At 34.7% G+C, this 21,870-nt stretch overlaps 1 protein-coding gene across 10 annotated transcripts in view; it reads left to right on the forward strand.

The window, feature by feature from the left end:
* The window catches only part of SNAP91 (synaptosome associated protein 91), a 120,176-nt gene that overhangs the window by 61,791 nt on the left and 36,515 nt on the right, over positions 1-21,870 (forward strand). For 6 of the 10 annotated variants that reach the window (XM_036414360.2, XM_045572771.1, XM_036414365.2 and 3 more), the window contains 6 exons: positions 1,506-1,547; positions 6,764-6,834; positions 8,870-8,875; positions 12,435-12,462; positions 13,982-14,091; positions 16,192-16,310. In XM_036414360.2, the coding sequence (XP_036270253.1) occupies positions 1,506-1,547; positions 6,764-6,834; positions 8,870-8,875; positions 12,435-12,462; positions 13,982-14,091; positions 16,192-16,310 (376 nt within the window). The remainder of the gene's footprint in view (positions 1-1,505; positions 1,548-6,763; positions 6,835-8,869; positions 8,876-12,434; positions 12,463-13,981; positions 14,092-16,191; positions 16,311-21,870) is intronic. The other 4 variants (XM_036414361.2, XM_036414356.2, XM_036414364.2 and 1 more) reach the window with 1 other exon arrangement.

Genomic DNA, 21,870 nt, shown 5'->3' on the forward strand with positions numbered 1-21,870 from the left:
CAGGTGAGGATTGACAAAACAAACAAAAACCTCAGACAAATCAATAGCAAAAAAGCAAGTAGTTCAATTAAAAATGGACAGAAGATCTGAATAGACATTTTTCCAAAAAAAGACATACTGATGGCCAACAGGTACATAAAATGATGCTCAATATCATTAATTACTAGGAAATGGCAAATCAAATCCACAATGGAATATCACCTCACACATGTTAGTTAGAATGGCTGTTTTTCAAAAGACAAGAAATAACAAGTATTGGCAAGGATGTGGGAAAAAGGGTATCCTGTTTATTGTTACTGGGAATGTAAATTGGTGCAACCAGCATAGAATAAAGAATGCAAATTCCTCAAAAAAAATTAAAAATAGAACTGCAGTTGGTTGGAACATTGTCCCATATGCCAAAAAGTCATGGATTTGATTCCCAGTCAGGCACATATATATAGGTTGCAGGTTCGGTTTAGTTAAGGCAAGTAAGAGATCTCTCTCTCTCTCTCTCTCTCTCTCTCTCTCTCTCTCTCTCTCTCTCTCTCTCTCTCTCTCTCTCTCTCTCTCTCTCTCTCTCAGATATCAGTAAGCATGTCCTGGGGTGAAAATTTAAAAGAAAAATGGAACTACTGTATAATCCAGAAATTCCACACATGGATATTTATCCAAAGTAAATGAAAACTCAAGTGACATATATGCACCCCATGTTCTTCATTATTTACATTAGTCAAGATATGGAAACAACCCCAGTGTCCATCAATAGATGAATAAAGAAAATGTTACACACACACACACACACACACACACACACACACACACACACATTATACACACACCCAGTGGACTATTATTCAGCCATAAAAGAAAATGAAATCTTGCCACTGGTAAAATCATGGATGGATCTTGAGAGCACTATGCAAAGTGAAATAAGTTAGAGAAAGCAAAAACATATAAGAATGTAGAATCTAAAAAAAAAAAAGAATAAGAGAAATCCAAGCTCATGGGTATAGAAAACAGATTGGTGGTTGCAAGCGATGGGTGGTAGGGTGGGAGAAATGGCTGAACTATTTGTTTGTTTGTTTTTTGATTGGGGAAAGGTTTGTTTAAATTAAATTTAAAAAATTTTAACTAAAATATATTTTTAAAAATAAACATTTTTCTGTACAAAGGATTTACTGGGCATAATTAACTATTTAAATTTAGTCTATGCAATTTTTTTAGATTTTTTTATAGAGGAAACCTTAAATTTTATACTTCAGTTTCATAAGTTTTGTTTTTGGATTTTAACATAATTCTTTATACTTGTTATATCTAACTATATTAGTGAAATAATTGCTATATTATACTGAGTGGAAAACTACACAAAGAGCATATGCTCAAAGTAAGATTAATATACTTAACAATTCTATACCATGTTTGACATATAGTTTTAACTAATTGTGTGGTGATCTTCAATTAAATTCAAAGAAATTAATTTTTAAAATTCCCATTAAGTTACTTTTTATTTTCTTAATCCACAGCAAGTTGGCATTGATAAAGGTGATATTCCTGACCTCACACAGGTAAGTGATTCTTTGAGTGGAAAATTCAGTGTACATGAAATTATTATTCTGTAGTTTTTCATAAAAGGTCTTACCTGGATCATTGATGAAGTCTTGTAAGTATTTATAAGCATTTAATGTATTTTAAATGTAGGCAAATGGATTTTCTTGGAAATTATTCTAGCTTATTTTTTCTAGCTATTAAATATATTTCTAGAGGTAATATGAATACTTTTCTACCCTTATAAACATAGTTTTTTTTCTTAAAAGGCAACTGAATTTACTTACTGAGGTCATATGTTCATTCTTGAACTTGAATCATAAGGGAGCCTTGAATATTGTTTAAAAATATTTTATCTATGAAAAGATATTTGTAGGCATGATAATCAAGACATTTGAATTTGTCTTCCTCTTGTTCTTCTAGATTTCAGCATGTCCCAGGTGCAAAGAAGGGGCATGAATGGGCAAACTCTGATACAGTTCTAGCATGCTGATTTTTGTCTTTATTTGTAAAATAGTCCAAATAAATAATGCATGTTAGCCTAGAAAGTTGGATATGAAAATATTCAGCTCAATGAATAACTTTTAAAAATGATAAATCATCTTTATTCAGTTCTATGAGCAGCTCACTGTAGAATAAAAGAAAAACTGGATGTATTGTTAGAAGTGCACTCAGTTAATAAGAAAATAGGTTCTCCTTTATTTTACTTAGAACAGAGCCTAAAGGAAGACAAGGAAAGGTTTAAAGGAATATTTAATACTGTTTTGTTTTTAAAATTATAGTAAATCATCAAAAGAAGGAATCACATACTTGCATTTAATTTAAATGATACTATAAAATTTATTATAATTTACATAATCTCTCTAGAGTTCAGATACATACTATTTTAAAATATATATATTTCTATTGATTTCAGAGAGAAAGGGAGAAGGAAAGAGAGATAGAAATGTCATTCATTAGAGAGAATCATTGGTTGGCTGCCTCCTGCATGCCCCCTACTGGGGATCAAGCCCGCAACCTGAGCATATGCCCTTGACCAGAATCGAACCCAGAACCCTTCAGTTCACAGGCCAGTTCACAGGCCAACACTATCAACTGAGCCAAACAGGCTATGGTGACATACTTTATATAATGTTGTGTGTTATCACAATTTGGTGAACAGAGATAAAATTCTTAAGATATATAGTCTTGCCCTGGGCCTAAAAAAAAGTTATCCTTTGGTAGAGATCCATTAGACTCTGGTATTTCACATCCCCTACTTTTGTTATGATTTTAAGAGCCCCATAAACTTCACTATTATTGTTTAATTTGTAAATCACCTCCTCATTAAAAAACAATTTGTATCTTATTTCTCCAGTATATATTTACATGTCAGTGCAAGAGTATTGTGTGCTTCTGAAATTTCTTAAGCTGCCTCGTTGTGCTTTCTGTTGGGATTATATGTAACAGAGCTAATTATTATTTAGAGCCCTTTTCACAGGTCCAAAGCAGGCTTCTCATAGAACTGGGGATTTAGATCCACTGGGACGGTATAGTCAAGTCCTAGCTGGAATGTGAGCTGCTCTAGATAGGGTTAAGCCTTCAAACCATGTTAGACCAGAATTAATCTGCAGATGGGTCAGAAATGCTACTTTTTGCGTGCTCAGTTTAACTCCTTTGAGATTAGATTCTTTTCTTTGCCAGCCACCATGGCACCCAATCTAGCTGTGACAGTAAATACAAATAACAGACCTGGGAGAGGGTTAGAGAGGAGATGGAGACCAGAAGGGTTACCTATTGACTGGGAGAAGGTGTAAGCTGCTTAGTAACTCAAAAAAGATTAGAATTCCTCTTGCTGCAAGATGGAGCAGAGGAATTTAATGGCTATCCTTTAGGTTAGAAATTGCACAGTAACTCTCAGAGTGGACATCAGTAGCCCTTTTTAAACTGTGCGTCTGATGCCATCCTCAGTGCATCCAAATGATTGACATGTACCAGTGACATTTCCTTTAAAAGCATTCAAAAGTTTGTTTTGGGTAAGAAGTGAAGATATCAGACCTGATATATTTCTCAGCACTTTTCAAATGGTTTCTTAGATCTAATGATCAAAAATTTGAATGATCTTTTGGCTGCTTTTTTCCCATTTGTGTTTTTTTTTTATTGTATTTATTGGGGTGACATTGGTTAATAAAATTAGATAGGAGTCAGGGGAATACTTCTATAATTCATCATCTGTATATTGTATGGTGTGTTCACCACCCCAAGTCCTTTAGTCCCCTTTACCCTCTTCTATGTCCCCTCCAACCCCCTTTCCTTCTGGTAATCACCATGCTGTTGTCTGTGTCAATGATTTTTGTGTTTTTTTTTGTTTTTTTGTCTTACCTCACCTTTTTCATCCAGCCCCCTCCCCCTCCCCTTAATGATGCTTTATAATCTAAAGCCTCTGAATTTTAGATGGATGCTTCCGTTTTTATTCTAGACTCAAAATTATTTATGAATTTGTTCCAAGAAAATTATTTTCAAAATAGTATTTTTTGTTTGGTGTGTGTATGTGTGTGTGCGCGCGCATTCCAAATTTAAATTATCTCCATTTATGAAAAACATCTTAGGTTTTGGTGGCAGGAATTCTGGTTGACCTGAAAACTACTGGTAAAGAAAAGTCTCCTTTTAAAGACTGTACCGTTGATGAATCGGTAACCATAATATATTGCTGTTATCTATTGGCTTCTCACAGGCTGGCTTATTCTTGGGTTGGTGTTTCATGGTCTATTGACTTTGGCATTTTAAAAATAAGTAACTAATTATACTTTGTGAATCTCAAATTTCTTTACAATAGCAAAGGCATTCTCAGAGTTTTGCTCCTTGGAAATTTTAGTTTTGCTTTATTGCCTACTATATGCCAGGATACGCTCAGCACCATAGATACAATTGAGAAGGCCGGTATTCCTGCACTCCTGAGCATTACTATCAAACAGGTTTTTTTCGGTCTGCATACATTTGAAAACTTTATTTCTGTTATATTTCACAGTACTTACAAGTAATATAAATGATGAAGCATTTTAAACCTCTTAGAGAAAATGCTCCAAACTTAATTTTATGTGCCACATATTGCAAAATAACTCCTCTTAAAGACAAAAGTTGATTTTGTAGTCTGTGTTCTTGATCAGATTTCCATTATGGCTATTAATTTGTTTTCTAAAAATTCTTCCTAAAATTGCTAAAAAAAAAAAACTTTGCAAAAAAAAAAAAAGAAGAGGAAGGAAGGAAGGAAGGAAGGAAGGAAGGAAGGAAGGAAGGAAGGAAAGAAGGAAGGAAAGAAGGAAGGAAAGGAATATTGCAAACTCTGTTTCTGGTTTTGATTTTTGTTGATTAGCTACCTAAGAAATGTAATAGGAGAATATACTACCTCTTTTTTTTTGCTGTCCTATATTGTTCTCTATCTGTGTCTGTAATAGCATTTGTTGTTTTTAACAGGTTTAGCACAGAATCACATTTCCTTTACATTTTACTTGCCATTCAGAGGACCTGAGTCTTCTAAATGGAGAATGGTTCTAGCACTTGACTGTTTTTTCCTTTCTGTGATCCCAATAGAAAATAAAAAAATAAAGTATGCCTCCTGGGTTCCATTATTATGAAAATTGTAATTATTAATATAATTTTTAAGTTATCAGGTATGGATACACCTAAAAATTATGAAGCCACAACTATTTTCTTCCCTTTAAGGTTACAATGTACATTTTGTTTTTAAAATTAGTACAACTTTATAGTTGGCTCTTTCTTCTATACAGCAAAATTTCCTTTATTTTTAAAAACTTTTTTATATATTCAGAGGCATACTTGTTACAGTAGTTTACTGGAAATTGTTGAGTAAGTCCACTTTCACCTGAGTTATATTATAAACTTTTAATTTTTATAATTTTCTAGATTTATTATAACCCCTGTTAGTCCTTATTCTTTCTACAGTATAGTCATTAACTTTTTAGATAATGCTTATAGGGTTGCTTCTTTCTACCTTACTTTCATCACTTTGCTCACATTAATACTTTGTTCACTTAGTAATTTATATTTATAAACTTATGTTTGCTTCACTTAGTAATTTATACTTATAATAATCACTTGATTATTGAGACCATTTATGATTCTATTTGTAAAATTTAAATGAATATTAAATAAATATCCTGAACTTTTAAAATCACAAATTTTTAATAAATGTTATTTTAAATTGTCACTCTAGGTATTATATAAAATTACAGTGATATGAATTTTTTTGAGTTATGTAAACTATTTCAACAGTTAGCACAGTCTTTCAAAATTAATTTCATATTAATTTAAATATAATTATTAAAATTCAGTGTATCTATAAATGTAGTTATATATTTTATTCATTAAATGCTATTCTTTGAATGCCTTTGCTGCTAAGGCCAAATTTGGGTTAAATTATCTGAGAAAGAGGAAATTAAATTTTTGATGCTTGAGGAATAGAGTGAATATTGTTTGAATCTTTTATTTCTCTTTCTAATATACAGTAAAATGCCATCACTTTATATTGCCTAAAATTTTATGAAAACAGTTACTTTTCAATAAAATTGTTGAAATATATTTAACCTGCCAATACACATAGTCCATTATAACATTATTATATTTGCTAGTTATTTTATTATAGAAATGAATTAAATGCCTCAATAATAAGAAAATCTTAATTGTTATTAGTTACTACAGGTGTATTCTTTTCCCCACAACTATCACTTACCCCTCCCTCTTTTTTTTAGTATAGTAGCAATTTTTCCTAATATTTCAGTCAAACATGGATAAGTGAGATTTTACTGTATTTCAAATTTCTGTTACTTTGTATTTGAGCACGTGGATACAAATACCTATTTATATTTTTGACTTGGATATAAATACCTATCCTTTTTTCACTGTGGTGTTATGGAAACATATGGTGAATTGGATTAAACTTAGTTTACTGCATATAAGTAATATGTTAGAAAAAAGTTTATCCAATGCATACTCTACACTGAAACCACACTGTAACACTGTTTGTTATGCTGTGGAGTTAAGTATATGTAGGATTGACCTGTCTCAGATTGCAGGGAACTTAAAGATTTTTAACTCTAAAAGACCTAGAATGTAATTATCTCGCATATATGTTGGGGTCCACTCACAGACCTCCACCCTGTAAGGTTACAGTGACGTTCCAGTGTATTTACTTTGCAAGCAAGCAACCCAGACATTTATTCTTACTTTCTTATTGTAGGCTCCCAGCAGTCTCATGGAGACCCTTGAACAGCATCTAAATACATTAGAAGGAAAGAAACCTGGAAACAAGTACGCATTAGTTGTATATTATAACTAAGATGGAAAAATGTTAGAATTGTTCTTTATAAGAATGAGATTTATCACAGTGTAACTTATACTACTACAGTTTTAGGGTATGCTCTATTGTAATTCTCCTGGGTTTCCTCAACCCTGCCCCCTTCATTCCATTAACTCAAGACAGTGCGACCACCACCACACCCCCCACCCCCCCACCCCCGCAACCCTCTGTCTGCAGGCAAATGCAGCAAATGAGTATGTTGCTCCTATGTTAACTGAACTTGCTGATTTAGGTATTTGCCCTTAGAAGGGAGTCGCAATAATTAGAAAAAGAGTTGCTTATGTTTAAAAATTGAGGCTGTCATCATTGGGCATTCGTAGAACAAGCACAGTTTCACAAGCAGCCTTGAATAGCGTTGTGTTACCAACCTCACTGTTAAAAAAAGCAAAGCCCTTTCTTGGACTCCAGACTCTTCCCACTTGAACCATTCAGCATGGCATGCTGCTGACATTTTACTAAGAGATCTTTTTAGAGAGTGGCAATGAAGCAGCGATAAGTGTGATTTTACTTGATTTTTATACCTGTGTTTGGCACTTACATGTTTTACTATTGATATTTTTCCTCAATACATGCAAAAATGTCCAGGTGCCATTCTTTTTTTTTTTTTTTTTTTTTTTTTCCCCCCTCTGGCAGGCATCAAACTTGTGCATTCACAAGACCCAATGCTTTCCACTCTTTGTGCCTTGCTGGTCCTGGATGTGTCCCCCCTTACCTCTGTCTGTGTAAACCTCACACATCCCGGGAGGGACATTTTACGAAACCTTCCTTAGTCATGCTCTGCCCTGTGTTGTTCCATTCTGTTTCACACGTGTGGTTTAGGTAGATTTTCTAATTCTGAAGGTCAGGGGTGATTTTATACTTCGTTATCTCGCCCGTAACACTTGGTGTAGCTCTCTCCGCAGAGTCAGCTTGAAAGGTCTTGGTGGGTTGTCCTGGCTTTATGTTTAGTCCACTGAGCTGGACAGCAGACGTTAGCAGAGACAGCTTAATAGCTGATCATGACAGATCTGTGGGCCGATCAGAGGTTTTCCCTGTGGGACAGCCATCAGAAGGCAACTCCTCTCTGCTCTCTTCTCCCAGAATCTAGACTGGTGTCCCAACCTTACTTTTGTTGTTGTTTTACTAGCTACGTGTTATTTCTGTCATTTCCCCCAAGTTAGTATAAAGAAGTATTGCCTATTATAAGTTCTCAGTGACAAACAGTAGCGTAGGGATCTCTCGGGCAGTTATGGCAGAGCTGCTGGGATGATGGACCTCTCGGGAGCTCTAGAGGGTTTGTTACCACAGCCCAGGGTGTGGCTGTGGGTGGTCAGCCTTTTGTGGACAGATGGATGTCAAATAGAAAACCAGAGAGTATACTCAGTCACATCAGGAGATGCCCGCTTCCAGCTGCTGCTGGGGCCATCCTCTACTACGGGATCTAGGAAGCCAAGGAGTTAGTTGCCTTGGATTTAAGGAAAAGGAGGCAGGAAGCCTGAGAAAAGGCCCTACTCCTGTGGCAAAGGAACCTTTTTAGCGAAGGAAATGCAGTATGCATACCCCCAAGAGTTAGAGCCTCTTCCTTGGGCAGTTTCTTTGCCTTCTTTCCCTCTCAAGTTTCCCACCACCACAAGCTGCACACACCCACACTGTCCTCTTGTTCTGTCTGTCAGGGCTGCTGTCAAGGCTGCCGCAGCCTGCTGGAGTGGATTTCCTTGGTCCTAACTTCAGATCTAAATTTGCCCCCTAGTGGCTGCTGCAAATTTTTTGGAGAACTTGGCTATATATACTTAAGTACATTTCCAAAAGCAGTGAAATAGTATTATCTTTAGCTGAGCATACTTTTTTCTCTCTGCTTTAAAATCATTTTATGCTTGTCATATTTCTTTTCTGAATTGGCTAAGACCGCATATGAACTTGTCTTTTATTCCCTGTTTTTAAAATAAATGAACTACAGTGGTTAACTATTTTCTTCTTTGTATATTTGTGCTTACCTGGGAACTTAAGTGAAGGGTGAGTACTATATCGAGTGACTCTTTTTTTTTTTTTTTTTGCATTTGTTTATTACTAAAAATGCAAAAAAAAAAAAAAAAAAAAAAAAAACCTCTTAAGAGTCCACATTTGGTATTCAGAAAATTTAAAATTGATTTCTGTCCATTTTACACATCTGTGTTTTTATTATACTTTTTCATTTGTCTCACAAGTTGACTGGCATAAATGGTTTTACTTTGGTCTGGTCTTCTTGGATCAAGACTAACAGTCTCTCTCTCTTAGATACTAGTATATATGTATGTATATTTACAAATATATATATATTTCTTTTAGATTTTAGAAATCAAAGGGTTTTTTTTTCATTTATTTAGTAACCAAAAGATTTTCCCATGTCATATAACAAAAGACAATTTTATAAAGAAAATTAATTATTAAAGTTGTCTCCAGGTTGGGTAAATGCATAATACAAAGCATTTTTAAATGTTTTCTATAAAAAATGCCCTTTATTTAGTACCTTAAAGAAACTGATATTTGGAACATTTATGCAATACTGTATGGTGTACCTTTGAATATTGTTTGTTTCTATGACTCCATAGACCAAAGAGAGAATTTTATTTTATATGTTGGTTTCTAACTGTTGAGGGTGCAAGAAATGCAAGATAAACCTATTGTAAGTAAAGTTATTTGGAAGACAGATTTTTCACATCTGTGTTTTATTTCTGTTATTGTTTATTTTTATAACTAGCACTTATAACCAAAACTATGTAGGGGTTATTGTTGTAAATAAGAAATAATAAAATGTCCTCTTTGGATACCTTACTGTTAACATTGTGAAAGTAAATCTTGGCACTTACTCTGTGCGTCAGAAAAACCCACATATTGGTTTGTAGCATTTTATAAGATTTAGGGTAGATTACTTTAAAGTCATTTATTCTCTTCTGAAATTGTATTCGTGTTTTATTTTCCCCAATACAGTTCTCTAAGTGCTAAGTTTCTCTAGCTAAAATAAATATAGGTCTGTAATAAATGTCATTACTTATATACAAAACACTGTAGCCTTTTCTTTTATAAAGGAGAAATGACCAATGGTAGGAAAGAAAATCAGCAAAGGAACAAGTAAAAGGAAGCAGTCAATGTATTGTGTAAGGGAGGAACAACTGTGCTGGGCTATGTGTGTTTCCGTCAGGACCCGCTGGAATGTGAAATGAGCACAGGCTCTGAGCATCAGACAGACTTTGACTGGAGTCTTAAATCCACCACTAGCACATAGAGAGACTTGGCAAGTTACTTACCTCTCTGAACTCAGAGCCTCGGATTTTAACACGTGATTAATGATCCTTTTTAAGTCATGTCCCAAAGGGAGCAACTCTCGTTCTCACCTTCCTGATGAAATCTTGTTAAAGGCTGGATCTGGTCCATGGGAACGGAGGTCACACATCCTAACAATTTAGTTTCACACAAAATAATGTTTGAGATTTTTGGTTAATTTACATTTTTATACAAAGAGTACATAAATGTATTCTCATTCAAAAATCCAGATAATACAAAAATATATTTCACTGCCTACACAATGCAAGCTGCTGTGTAAAGTGCCAGGAATATAATGAGGTGAGTCCCCTCATTGCTAAGAACTTAGCATCTAATGGAGGATACAGACACTTACACAGTTAAGATACAGTGCAGTAGGTGGCATGATAGCTCTGCAGGGACAATAGGGAATTTTCATTTGTTTATCTAATCTATGGGGTAACTACACGTGTCATTTAGTAATGGCATTTGTGTAGGAGCTTGGCAAAATAATTCTTGTGCCAATTATGATGTCTTATGCTTATATTTGAGCATGATATCCTTTAATGGCAGATAGAGCAATTCTATCATGTTTATTATATCTTAAGTATTGCTATGGAGTATACAGTATGTTAGAAATGTTTATGTATTAGCTTGGAAACATATTTCAAAAAGCGTTTGCATATCCTCAGTTCTCTTTTCTGTAATAGTATTCCTCATGTGTCAGTACCACTGAGCACTCCTTCATGAAATTGCTAGAGAGATCATTTAATTTCAATTAATTCATTCTTAGAAAGTGGCCATGTCAAATGGATTCTACGTTTTCTTTGCCAAGTTCTTGGATTTTTACTTAGACTTAATTCCCTTCCTTTTCCACATAGATAAAGGAAAAAATGGTGGGAGTGGAGAAATTAGTCAAAAACGCATTAAGGAGTTTTTGAATTCCTGCTATACAAGATTTTTAGGTGCCTAAGTAGCTTTTTATAGATGTAGAGTGCACTAAGATTCACTTGTTTCAGTAGGCCCTTTTAAATAAGCAATATAGATAAATGTATATCCTTTTCTTTATAGGTTATGTCATTCTTAAGATTATATTTAGCCAAACTACACATAACCAAATTAAATGTTACCTTTATGCTTCTACCTTCATAATATAGTAGAAATTTCTAAGAGCCCTTTCTTTATATTAATTTTAAGGAAAAATTAAGTTTAAATAGAAAATGGCAGGCACATATTTGCAAATGAAGTTGAACATAAAAGGTATTAACTAGGCATATACTACTATGAGATTTGTTTTGCTATATCCAATAACAAAAATTCATGATAGTGTATAAAATTCAGTTACTAACTCTGCTAATTTTTTTGCTACTACTACATGTGATATTTTCTCTAAGATAAGTAGCAAGACATCCCTGACATCCTATAAGATCCTGACAATAGGCTTCTTATTGCAATGTATTTTTAATTCCTTTTGTTTTATTGTTATTTTCCACCAACTCAGGTTGGTGAAATGTAAGCTGTTTAAGCAGATGTTTCTGAAGCACTTTGTAGAAGTGATGTGCAGTAGTCACTGCTATTCATAATATAACTTAAAAAAAATTCTTCCTAATTTTCCTTCACTGCTTTAGAAATAAACATTGAGATTACTGTTCATTTTTAAGCTTCCACAAGTCCTAATAGGATAATAGAAATATTTTTTATAGATTTCATTATAACCATTAAAAACACTTAAGGAAGTTGAGGCATATTTCAGGCACAGGGCTCATAGGGATTTTTTTTTAATTTTAGTGTTTATTTTATGCCTCACAATTATGATTAATTAATCACAGTATACTTTAAACAATGAGTTTCAGAACTTTTTGAAATAATAAATCAGGTTTTTTAATTCTATAAAACATATTTTTCCCAAGTTTTGGAGAAAAAATATTAAATTCCAATTCAGACAGCTTATTTTTCATGGACATGGACAATAATGATCAACTTGAAGAATTAAATTGCTAGAGATATAGGGGGAAATTCTTAACTTAAGAATTTCTAATACTAGAAATTTAGTGGGTGGGAGACATTAGAAAAGGATGTCAGAAAGGAGACATATGTACTACTATTTGTAATACTTTAAACAATAATTTAAAAAAAAAAAAGATGCCATAACTGAGTAAAAAGTAGAAAGTATTAAATAGTGAGTACATTACTAAAAAAAAAAAAAAAAAAAAGTATATTGACCAAGTGATAGTATCAAATTTAAATGCTTCTACGTGTATATTCAGTTTTAATTTTTTTTGTTGCCTTTTAGATCTGGTGCTCCCTCTCCATTAAGTAAGGTAAGTTTATTTTTTGTTGGGTTTTAACAATTTTAACCATTTTTCGAGGTGCAGTTTAGTGGATTACTTTCACATTGTTTAGCAACATTGCTATCATTCATTTTATAACATTTTTATCTTCTAAAACAGAAATTCTGTACCTTTGAAACATTAGCTTTCCACTTCCCCTATTCAATTTTACTTTCTGTCTCTATTTTACTTTCTGTTTCTATTTTACTTTCTGTCTCTCTGATTTTAAGTACTCCGGGTACCTCATATAAATAGAATCATCCAAGAACTACCATTTTGTGACTGGCTTATTTTTCTTAGCATAATATCTTCAAAGTTCATCCATGTTGTAGCATGTCAGAATTCCCTTCCTTTTCAAGACTGTATAATATTTCATTATATGAATATACCACATTTTGTTCATTTATTCATCTGTCAATGAACACTCTGAGTTGCTTCCACCTTTTGGCTATTTTAAATAATGCTGCTATGATCATGAGTGTATAAATACCCCTTAGAGTCCCTGCTTCCAATTCTTTTGGGTGTATATATGCAGAAGAGGAATTACTGGATCAGGTGTAATTTTTTAAAAAATATATATATTTTATTGAATTTTTACAGAGAGGAAGGAAGAGGGATAGAGAGCTAGAAACATCGATGAAAAACATCGATCAGCTGCCTCCTGCACACCCCCCACTGGGGATGTGCCTGCAACCAAGGTACATGCCCTTGACTGGAATCGAACCTGGGACCTTTCAGTCCACAGGCCGAAGCTCTATCCATGAAGCCAAACCGGTTTCGGCTGTAACTTTATTTTTAATTTTTTGAGAAAAGGTAAGATAAGTTTTTATGTATTCTTTATATTTCCTAAGTCCAGTGTATTATCATAATGTGAACTAGTCCTTTACAACTGAGACCAAGAATATCTGTAACATTTTATTAGTTGAAAAGCACTTTCACATGCTGTATCACAGCCCCATGAAACAGGTAAGGCACATGATATTATGTGTGTTTTAATGGTAAAGAAACCAATTGTAGGTGGGAATCTTTCCACAGTGTGCCTTTGTGGGTTTGTTTGTTTTTTCTATTTTGGTTAATTCTTACCTGAGGATATTTTTTCCATCAATTTTTTAAGAGAGAATGGAAGGGAGGGAGGGAGAGAGAGAGGGAATGAAAAAGAAACAGAGAACCACTGAGGTGAGAGACTAAATAGTTGCCTCCTGCACGTGCCCCAACTAGGGGATCGAACCTGCAACCTTTTGGTGTGTCGGCCAACACCCTTACCACTGAGAAACACCAGCCAGGGCCACAAGCATGCTTTTTAGACAGCCTACTTGAATAAATGTAATTACTCCCTTACCTCCCAATCTCTTTTTTAGCGTGTTTAAGGACAGGATTGGCGTTCTCAGCGGCAGGAGTGTTTCCTCCTGTAGATCTGTATAGTTCATGGGTCTGCGGAGCGGAAGTGCTGTCGCTCTGTGTCCTGCAGGTTCGGGTTTGACTAGAGTGTGTTGTGCATCTTCGCTTTCAGTCTTCTCCAGCCACAACTGTGACGTCTCCTAACTCCACACCAGCGAAAACTATTGACACGTCCCCACCGGTTGATTTATTTGCAACTCCATCCGCGGCTGCCCCTGTCAGGTGAGTTAATGAGTATTCAGGGAAGGCTTATTAGTATGTTGATGTTGACAAGTTATTGTTGTTGTTTTTTTTAAGTACTGAATCCAAATGATTTCAGGAAATGAAAGCTAATCCTAACATGTATTACTGGGGTTATTTTTAGGTACACAAAGTAAGTTATTTTATACCTGATACAGTTACTGAGGCCTGTACCTCTAAAAGCATAAGAAGGACCTAAGCTGTGGAAATCACCTTGCTGCCCACACATTTGGGAAAGGAAGTGGAAAAACCATGCACATGTTGCAAGTTCTTCTGAAATTGGCTGACACAGAAAATGTTTTCTAAAAAGTGTTTATTCTTGTGGGAAATTTAAATGTTGTCTTAAAATGCCTTTTTTTTTTTTTTTCTTTTTTTTTTTTTTTTTTTTTTTTTTTTAAAGCTTGCAGCTGGAGGTCGATTAGCTGGTGTATCGGAGGGACTCAAACTCAGGTGTTAGGAAGGGACCACGGTGGTGTTTCTCATGAGCTTTAATAGCACGTAGAGATCAGAACGGTGGCGAGAAAGGCAGAGGTGATTGTGCGTTCCGTGAAATCTCAGGGCTGCCTACAGCGAAGCCCCAACTCGCAGAGGCTTCCTCAACTAATAAGGGCAACTCTTTAGGGCAACTATTCATTTGGCTATTTTATCTTAGGATTCTGGTCTCATTTTGTACTACCTGTGACTCTGGTTGTGAATGCCCTATATTTAGAGACTTAAATTTTGAACTAAGCAGTAAATCTAAATACTGCACCCAGGTTAACAATGTATGTTATCCTCTATTGCCTAGTTTGGCTTTTTATAATCTCCAACTTGGTAAAACCAAGACCTTTCTGTCTCTATACTAAGATAAGTTACTTCTTATAAAAGCTCTGATATGAATATTAATAAATATACTTTTCTATTCTGGCAGTTATACCTGTTGTATTTATTAAGTGGACATCGAAAGTAGGCAAATTTCAAGGGTTTAGAAACTGTTTTAAGTAGCAGAATCTATTCTTCTTGGAATTCTAATCTGTAAAAAAGAAAAGATGTCATTGCTGTTTATGAAGAGGGGATGGGGATGCCGGGACTCTGATGGCTTGGTACCTGGTCTGGTGACCTTTAGGCCAGGGCGCTTTAAACCCGGATGCACACGTGAAACACTCAGGGCCGTGTTCAAGTAATGTTTCTGATGTAGGGGATAATGAAGTAAGCCTGAGATGTTGCATTTTTAACAAGGTCCCAGGATGTTACTAGTTCGGGGTCTACACTTTGAATAGCAAAGCTCTAGATTCCTTCTTAGAACTTCTGCAAATGGAGGAGCTTTGAAAATCAAAGCCCCAATGAATGAAAATATATATATGTATTTTCAGGTGAGTCCTCTTTATAGCCAAAACTGATATGTTGTACTTTTATTTAGAAAACAAGATACATTAGTAGTTATTCATTTTACTATCTTTGGTTTATAAATAAAGTATTCTTCTCAAAACAAGAATGTTTTTCATTAAAAATTTTTAAAATAGAGAAAAGAAATTATCCATAACCCTCTTACCCTAATACCTTTAATATTTGGATGATGTTTCCTTTTGTCACAGTCCTCCTAACCAGCATTTCGTAACATGATTAAGCAAATTCCACCTTACTTCGAGGCATTTAGATTTTCTCTTTTAATTTCTGCTCTGGTGAGTGACTTCTAGCTTGAAATATGACTTAACTTTATTGTTGTCTATAGAGCAAGAGTTGGCAAACTATGGCCCCAGCAATCAAATCTATCCCACTGGCTGTTTGTTATCATTAAAGTTTTACTGGAACAAAGGCACACATACTTATTCATGTGTCATCTATGTCTTCTTTTGCTTTTACGGTGGCAGAGTCAAGCAGTGATGGAGATTATCTAGCCTACAAGTTAGAAATACGTAGCCTCTAGCCCTTTACAAATCGCATTTGCCAACCCTTGGTGTAGAAGGACTACTACTGTACTTTCCAAGATATTGTTCTCTTATTTATTTAAAATCTGCATAATTTTTTCTACATAATTCTATTAAGAATATCTTTACATTATAAAGCTTCAGAGACTGACTTTAAAATCATACTTCCATCCAGTACTTCTAAACCATCGAGCGATCTCCTGGACCTCCAGCCAGACTTCTCCTCTGGAGGGGCGGCAGCAGCCGCGGCACCAGCACCAGCACCGGCTTCTGGAGGAGCCACTGCATGGGGAGGTGAGTGAAACCGGACAGTCAGGCCATCTCTCCACTTAGTTGCTTTTTACGCAGGCTATAATTGTTATGCTTACCTTCTGAGGCTCCAAAATGGTGCTAGAAACTTGGAGAGAAAATGTCCACAATGCTATTAATTGAAAATATATATTGAGTGGGACAGAGACAGAAGAAGTATACATCATACAATTAAAATGTTCATGTAGCCATCTAGTTTTTATTTAAAAAGTTGGAAGAAAGGCAGTACTTTCCTTTGCTGTTCTAAAATTCTGGTTACAGTTAGTCTTGTTTTCTAGAGATTCGGGCTTTAGAAGTCTGGGTATTGCTGAACATTTATGAGATTATGCAAAGACAGCATTTCTAATTTGTTTTTTTTTTCCATGGAAAACCTTCCTTCATGGATTCCTGACAGGAATTTATTTTATTCACATTGTATTTGACTTAAATGCAGTTAAAATCTGGGATAGCTTTGTCACTGGAGATTCAAACTTTTCGATTTCTCGCAGGCGCGGGATTCTTGCGAGATCTTTAGAAATGAGTTTTCTAAGACTTGCACGGGAGAACAAGATACGGTAAAAGGCTTTATTTGCATGGAGTTACATCTCTCAGGTTGCAAAGTCCCTTGCCCCTTAACCCCGTCCTGAAAAGAGGGGCAGCTGGGTGTCCAGTAGAACCAAAAGGGGGCCGGTGTCCAGAGCTTCTGCCCCATGTTGCAACCAGATCCAGCTCAGCATTCAGGCGAATTAAAGTCCATTAGTCCACTGCGTGGGCACAGGGCAGTGCACCTCCTGCAACAGGCGAGCCAGGAACCCGGCACACCAGAGAGAGGGAGAGGGGCTCTGTAATAAACCAGCGACCCAAAATAACAGCATAGGCGATCTGATCCTGAATTCCCGACCGGGGGGGTCATGGAGAGGAGTCATGCTCCAGGCCTCTGTCTTCTTTAGTGAAAGGAGTATCTTTGCTTTAAGTCAGCCTTTTCCATTGTTCTTGTGCATAGAGTTTACCGCACCTTTGGAATGCTGGGTTAATTCTCTTTTTTAGAGGCATAACCACTCTCAAGGGAGCACATAATCGTGTTAACTATCCTATGGTACCGTCATTGCGATTTCCCCACCTTCACGTGTCTTCCTTACGTCCCCTTCTTCGTTCCAAATGTACAAAAAGAACTGCAAAGCTACCATGCTCGGGAGCATTTGAGATCTTGCTTCTTGACATGTCATCAGGCAGCTCAAATGAACTCAAACAGGCTCTTACCAAATTCTTTACAAGTTTGGACATTTCTTACATGGACGCTCTAAAAACAATTGTTTTGGTGCCAAAAGTTAAAAAATAAAATAAAATACACACACCAAAGAAAAATGTAGGTGAAATCTTTTTCAATTTCAGTATGACATTTTAATTTACACTCATCTCCAAGGAGTTTTTGCTAAGACACATAGTGTCGTGAAGAACACGTTTTAATAACTAATTTCATTATAACACTTTTCCGTCTTTACTTGTTAGAAATAATAACTATTGGTGACAGACTCTGAGATGTCAGTAGGTCTAGTCGTGTGGTTTCAGCCTGGACTGTCTGGCCTGGTCAGCCAGTTTGTGTGAGACTCCAGGGAGCGGCTGGTATCCAGCCACTTTCTGCCAGCGAAGCTGTAACTCTTTCTCATCCTTGAGAGAAAGGTGCTTTTTTTTTTTTTTTTTAATCTTTATTGTTCATATTATTACAGATGTTCCTCTCCTCCCTCCTCCCCCACCATTGCTCCCCTGCTTTTTAATAATTATGCAGAGGGCTTTCTGGGCAAGCAGAAGCCTTGAATTAGGTCCTGCTGGCCACTTTTTGATGGTTTGACAGCATTAGTCTTCTGTCTCAGCAAAATGCCTACAGCCACAGTATTGTATATCAGTGGAAAAGTCAGCTGGGGAGAAAAATGCTAATAAATAAATTTCCTAAGCAAAATAATAAAAATCATAAGCCTTAAGAAATTGAAGTAGTGTAATATGAAGTTGAGAAGTCATAGTCACCCACCTTCAGTTTGCATTTATTCTACAGATACCTAGTGATGGTTGAAGGTTTGAAGATGATGCTAAATTGTAACAAATACATTTTGGCTTATGTGGCTAAAGAAAAAAAATATCACTTTCCCAATCTTGTTTGATAAGATTAGGCTGATTTTATTATTGAAGCATATTTTAATTTGTTTAACTAGACAGTACAATAGGAACTTTAAAAGCTAGTTAGACCTATTTGGATATTCTTATCTGACCATAACACAGTAAGAGGATTTCATTTTCAAATTACCATCACTGCTTCAGGCATTTATAAATATTGCCATTTTAGGAGGAATATTGTAAATGATACTATTTTTTTCCTGTTGGTGTAAAGCAACCAAATTTTAGCAAATTTATATTTTGGTAAATTTAATTTAAATAGTTCTTACAATATTTGGCATCCTGTGAGCTAATAAGGAACATGTTTCACTGAAAAGAATACAGAGCATTTTTTAAATTCCTACTTTTGGCCCCATAATCGGGAGAGTTTTTTTTACTTATAATAAATTCATCTCTCAGCACAAACAAGTGAGTTTTGTATATTATATTTCTGTGTACCTTAGAAGTGGAAAAACAGATTATTTCTTATTACAAATTCTTGAAGACAGATTTCTGCTTTTTGAGAGACATGGAATTACTGCTAGGATTTTAATTAGAATTAATGGACCTAATAAGAATTAATTATCAACATGTATTTGAAAGCTCATCAATATTATGTCATTATATGACTTTAATAATTTCCATGTAGAATATTATCTACAGTAAAAGCAGTTTTTATGACTCATATTACCATTTTCTTGTTAATTAAATCTGGGGGGCATATCTTTAGGCTATTTTCATACACATACATTTAGACAGACACACACACAGAAAGATTAGAAGCTTTGATATTCAAAGATCAATAATGAAAATTATAATTTAACCTAAATGTTAGCTATAGCTAGCATTTAATGTAAGCATTTATATGTAACAGATATGGATAAGCACTTAAATATATTAACACATTTAATCTTTATAATAACCTAAAAGGTTAGCCATAGCTCACTGTAGGATATAGATTTCATTGTTAATTTAGTTGTAGGTCTGTTTTCTTGGTTACAGAGAATATTTTTAGTGATTTCTATTATTTAAAAAATCTGATTATATACCATTTGCAAGTGGATTAACTCTGCTATTGTAGCTTTTTTGGATAGATTAATTCTTTACAACAAGTAGTAGTTTTGAGAATCTTTAAAACTGTTCTTAGCATCCTAAATTAGAGACTTTAGGAGAGAAAATTTTGCATAAAGCAAGATATAAGTAGCATAAATTTTGTTTTATCTAGAAAATGAAGAGTTTGGAGACTAAAACCTGTGGTTTCCAGGAAGGGAAAATTTTTTCATCATCAATTATTCAACCATATGATTAATTACCTCATACATTTTCTTAGGAAATTTTACTTTTCTTCTTCCATTTTATCACTGCTGGAAGTTTCATCATCCCCCTCCAGTTGAATAAAATACTAGTCAAAGGCAAGAAATTAATATTTTAATCTGATAAATATATGGCTTCTCTTGAGATCTTTTATATTTTTAAAATCTTTTTATTTCTCTCACCTTCAGGTATATGCAAATAAGTTTTCTCCTCCTTAACAAATGTGTGAAATCAGTTGCTCATTCCCCATCATAGGTCTGGAAACTGTGCTGTCACCTGGCTTTTCATTCTTCTGCTAAGTCTCATTGAAGCTTGAGATATTCATATTGAAAAGGGAAGGTGAGGGAGAGTCCCACCAGTGCCTGGAAAAGAGAAAGGCCAAGTCTGTCTGGCTTCTGATGACCCACTTTGGTCATCCTAAAATACTTTTAGGCATTGTGACTGTGGAGTAACGCTTGTATTGGGCCAAGTATTGTTGGTATAAGACATTTCTTATTGGAAGAACCTTCTGTTTCTTGGGATTGTGGACCTGGCCACCTAACAGCAGAATATACTCTAGCTCCAACCCAACAAACTAGTAGGTCCTTTTGCATGCTATTTATTAAGTATACATTCTAAAATTTTAAGAAGGTTTCTAATGTCAATTCCACGTGCTATAATTTTCTAAAGTTTGTTATGAAATATATGGGATTTGGTTAGGAAGAGTCTGATTATCTCAGTGTAGCTGTAGAGTGCTTTGCAAAATATTCATTGGGTTTGCAAAAGGTGTAGTTAAATGAATGTGATTATTTTAATGTCAAATTTATCTTTTTCGGGTTTTTTTTTTAATGTCCTCTAGAACTTTTGGGTTACAGGTTCTTACTTGTTTTAAAGCTCTGGGGGATCTTTCTAATGAGTTCTGATAAAAAATTATCATTAAAATAAATTTACAGGAACTTTCATGAATTTAAATATAAGGAGTTTCATGTGACTGAGAATAGAAAAATGCCATTGAACAATCCAAATGTTTGACATGGAGTCAAAGTAAAGTAAAGAATAACTCCTTGTAGGCTTCTTATTCAAGATGCCAACTCTAATCCCACTATTGAAAACAGAAAGTATGAACCTCCAAATATATACACACACACATACATAAAGATTATATTGAATTGAAAAATATCTGATAATGTGAAACCTATGAAGAAGTATGAACCTCCCAATGAAATGCTGTGTTTTAATGTAAGGTGTGTGTATGTGTATATATATATATATATATACACACACACACATACATAAAGATTATATTGAATTGAAAAATATCTGATAATGTGAAACCTATGTAGAAGAGAAAAAAAATTAAGTTGGGCTTTCTTTTTCTGACTCCTAAACTTGCATTTATTTATTTGACTGTTTTAATACATTCTACAACCAAATTACGGCTTTTATAAAGCTCCAATTTATTCTCTGGTATTCCAGACTACAGAAGTTTCACCTATGATCAAATAAAGAAGATCAGTAAAGTTAGCTATAATTTCATCAGAATGGATATTTATGGTATATGGAAATCAATCAAAGTAGTTAAAATGGTAAATCTGGTTTAAAAAAAAATTGAGTTTTTCAAAATTGTTTAGAACTGACTTAGGTAAGTGTCTTGACCCCACTTGCTCTTCAGTTTTCCCATCTATGAAGTTAGAAACTTGATCTAAATTATTTAACAGCACGTTAATTAAGTACCCTTCCAGCTCAAAGGTTCCATAATGGTAACAGCTCATGGAGTCACCTCTCAGTATCCACAAGGCATTGGGTGCAGGACCCCCTCAGATACCAAAATCTGCAGTTGCTCAGGACTTACATATAAAAAGGCGAGTATTTGCATATAACACATATCCTCTTTAAGCCATCTCTAGATTAGTTACAACCCCAATGTAATGTAAATGCTATGTAAATAGTTGTTTACTATATTGTTTATGGAATGATGACAAGAAAAACAGACTGTACATGTTCAGTAGAGATGTAACAATCGCAGGTGAAACTACATAGTACACATCAGCACAACGTAACATTTTCCCCAAAAAGTATTTTGGATTCACGGTTGGTTGAACCAAGGATGGAGAACACACAGATA

This window comes from Pipistrellus kuhlii, unplaced genomic scaffold (assembly GCF_014108245.1).
Source record: "Pipistrellus kuhlii isolate mPipKuh1 unplaced genomic scaffold, mPipKuh1.p scaffold_m20_p_5, whole genome shotgun sequence".
NCBI lineage: Eukaryota > Metazoa > Chordata > Mammalia > Chiroptera > Vespertilionidae > Pipistrellus > Pipistrellus kuhlii.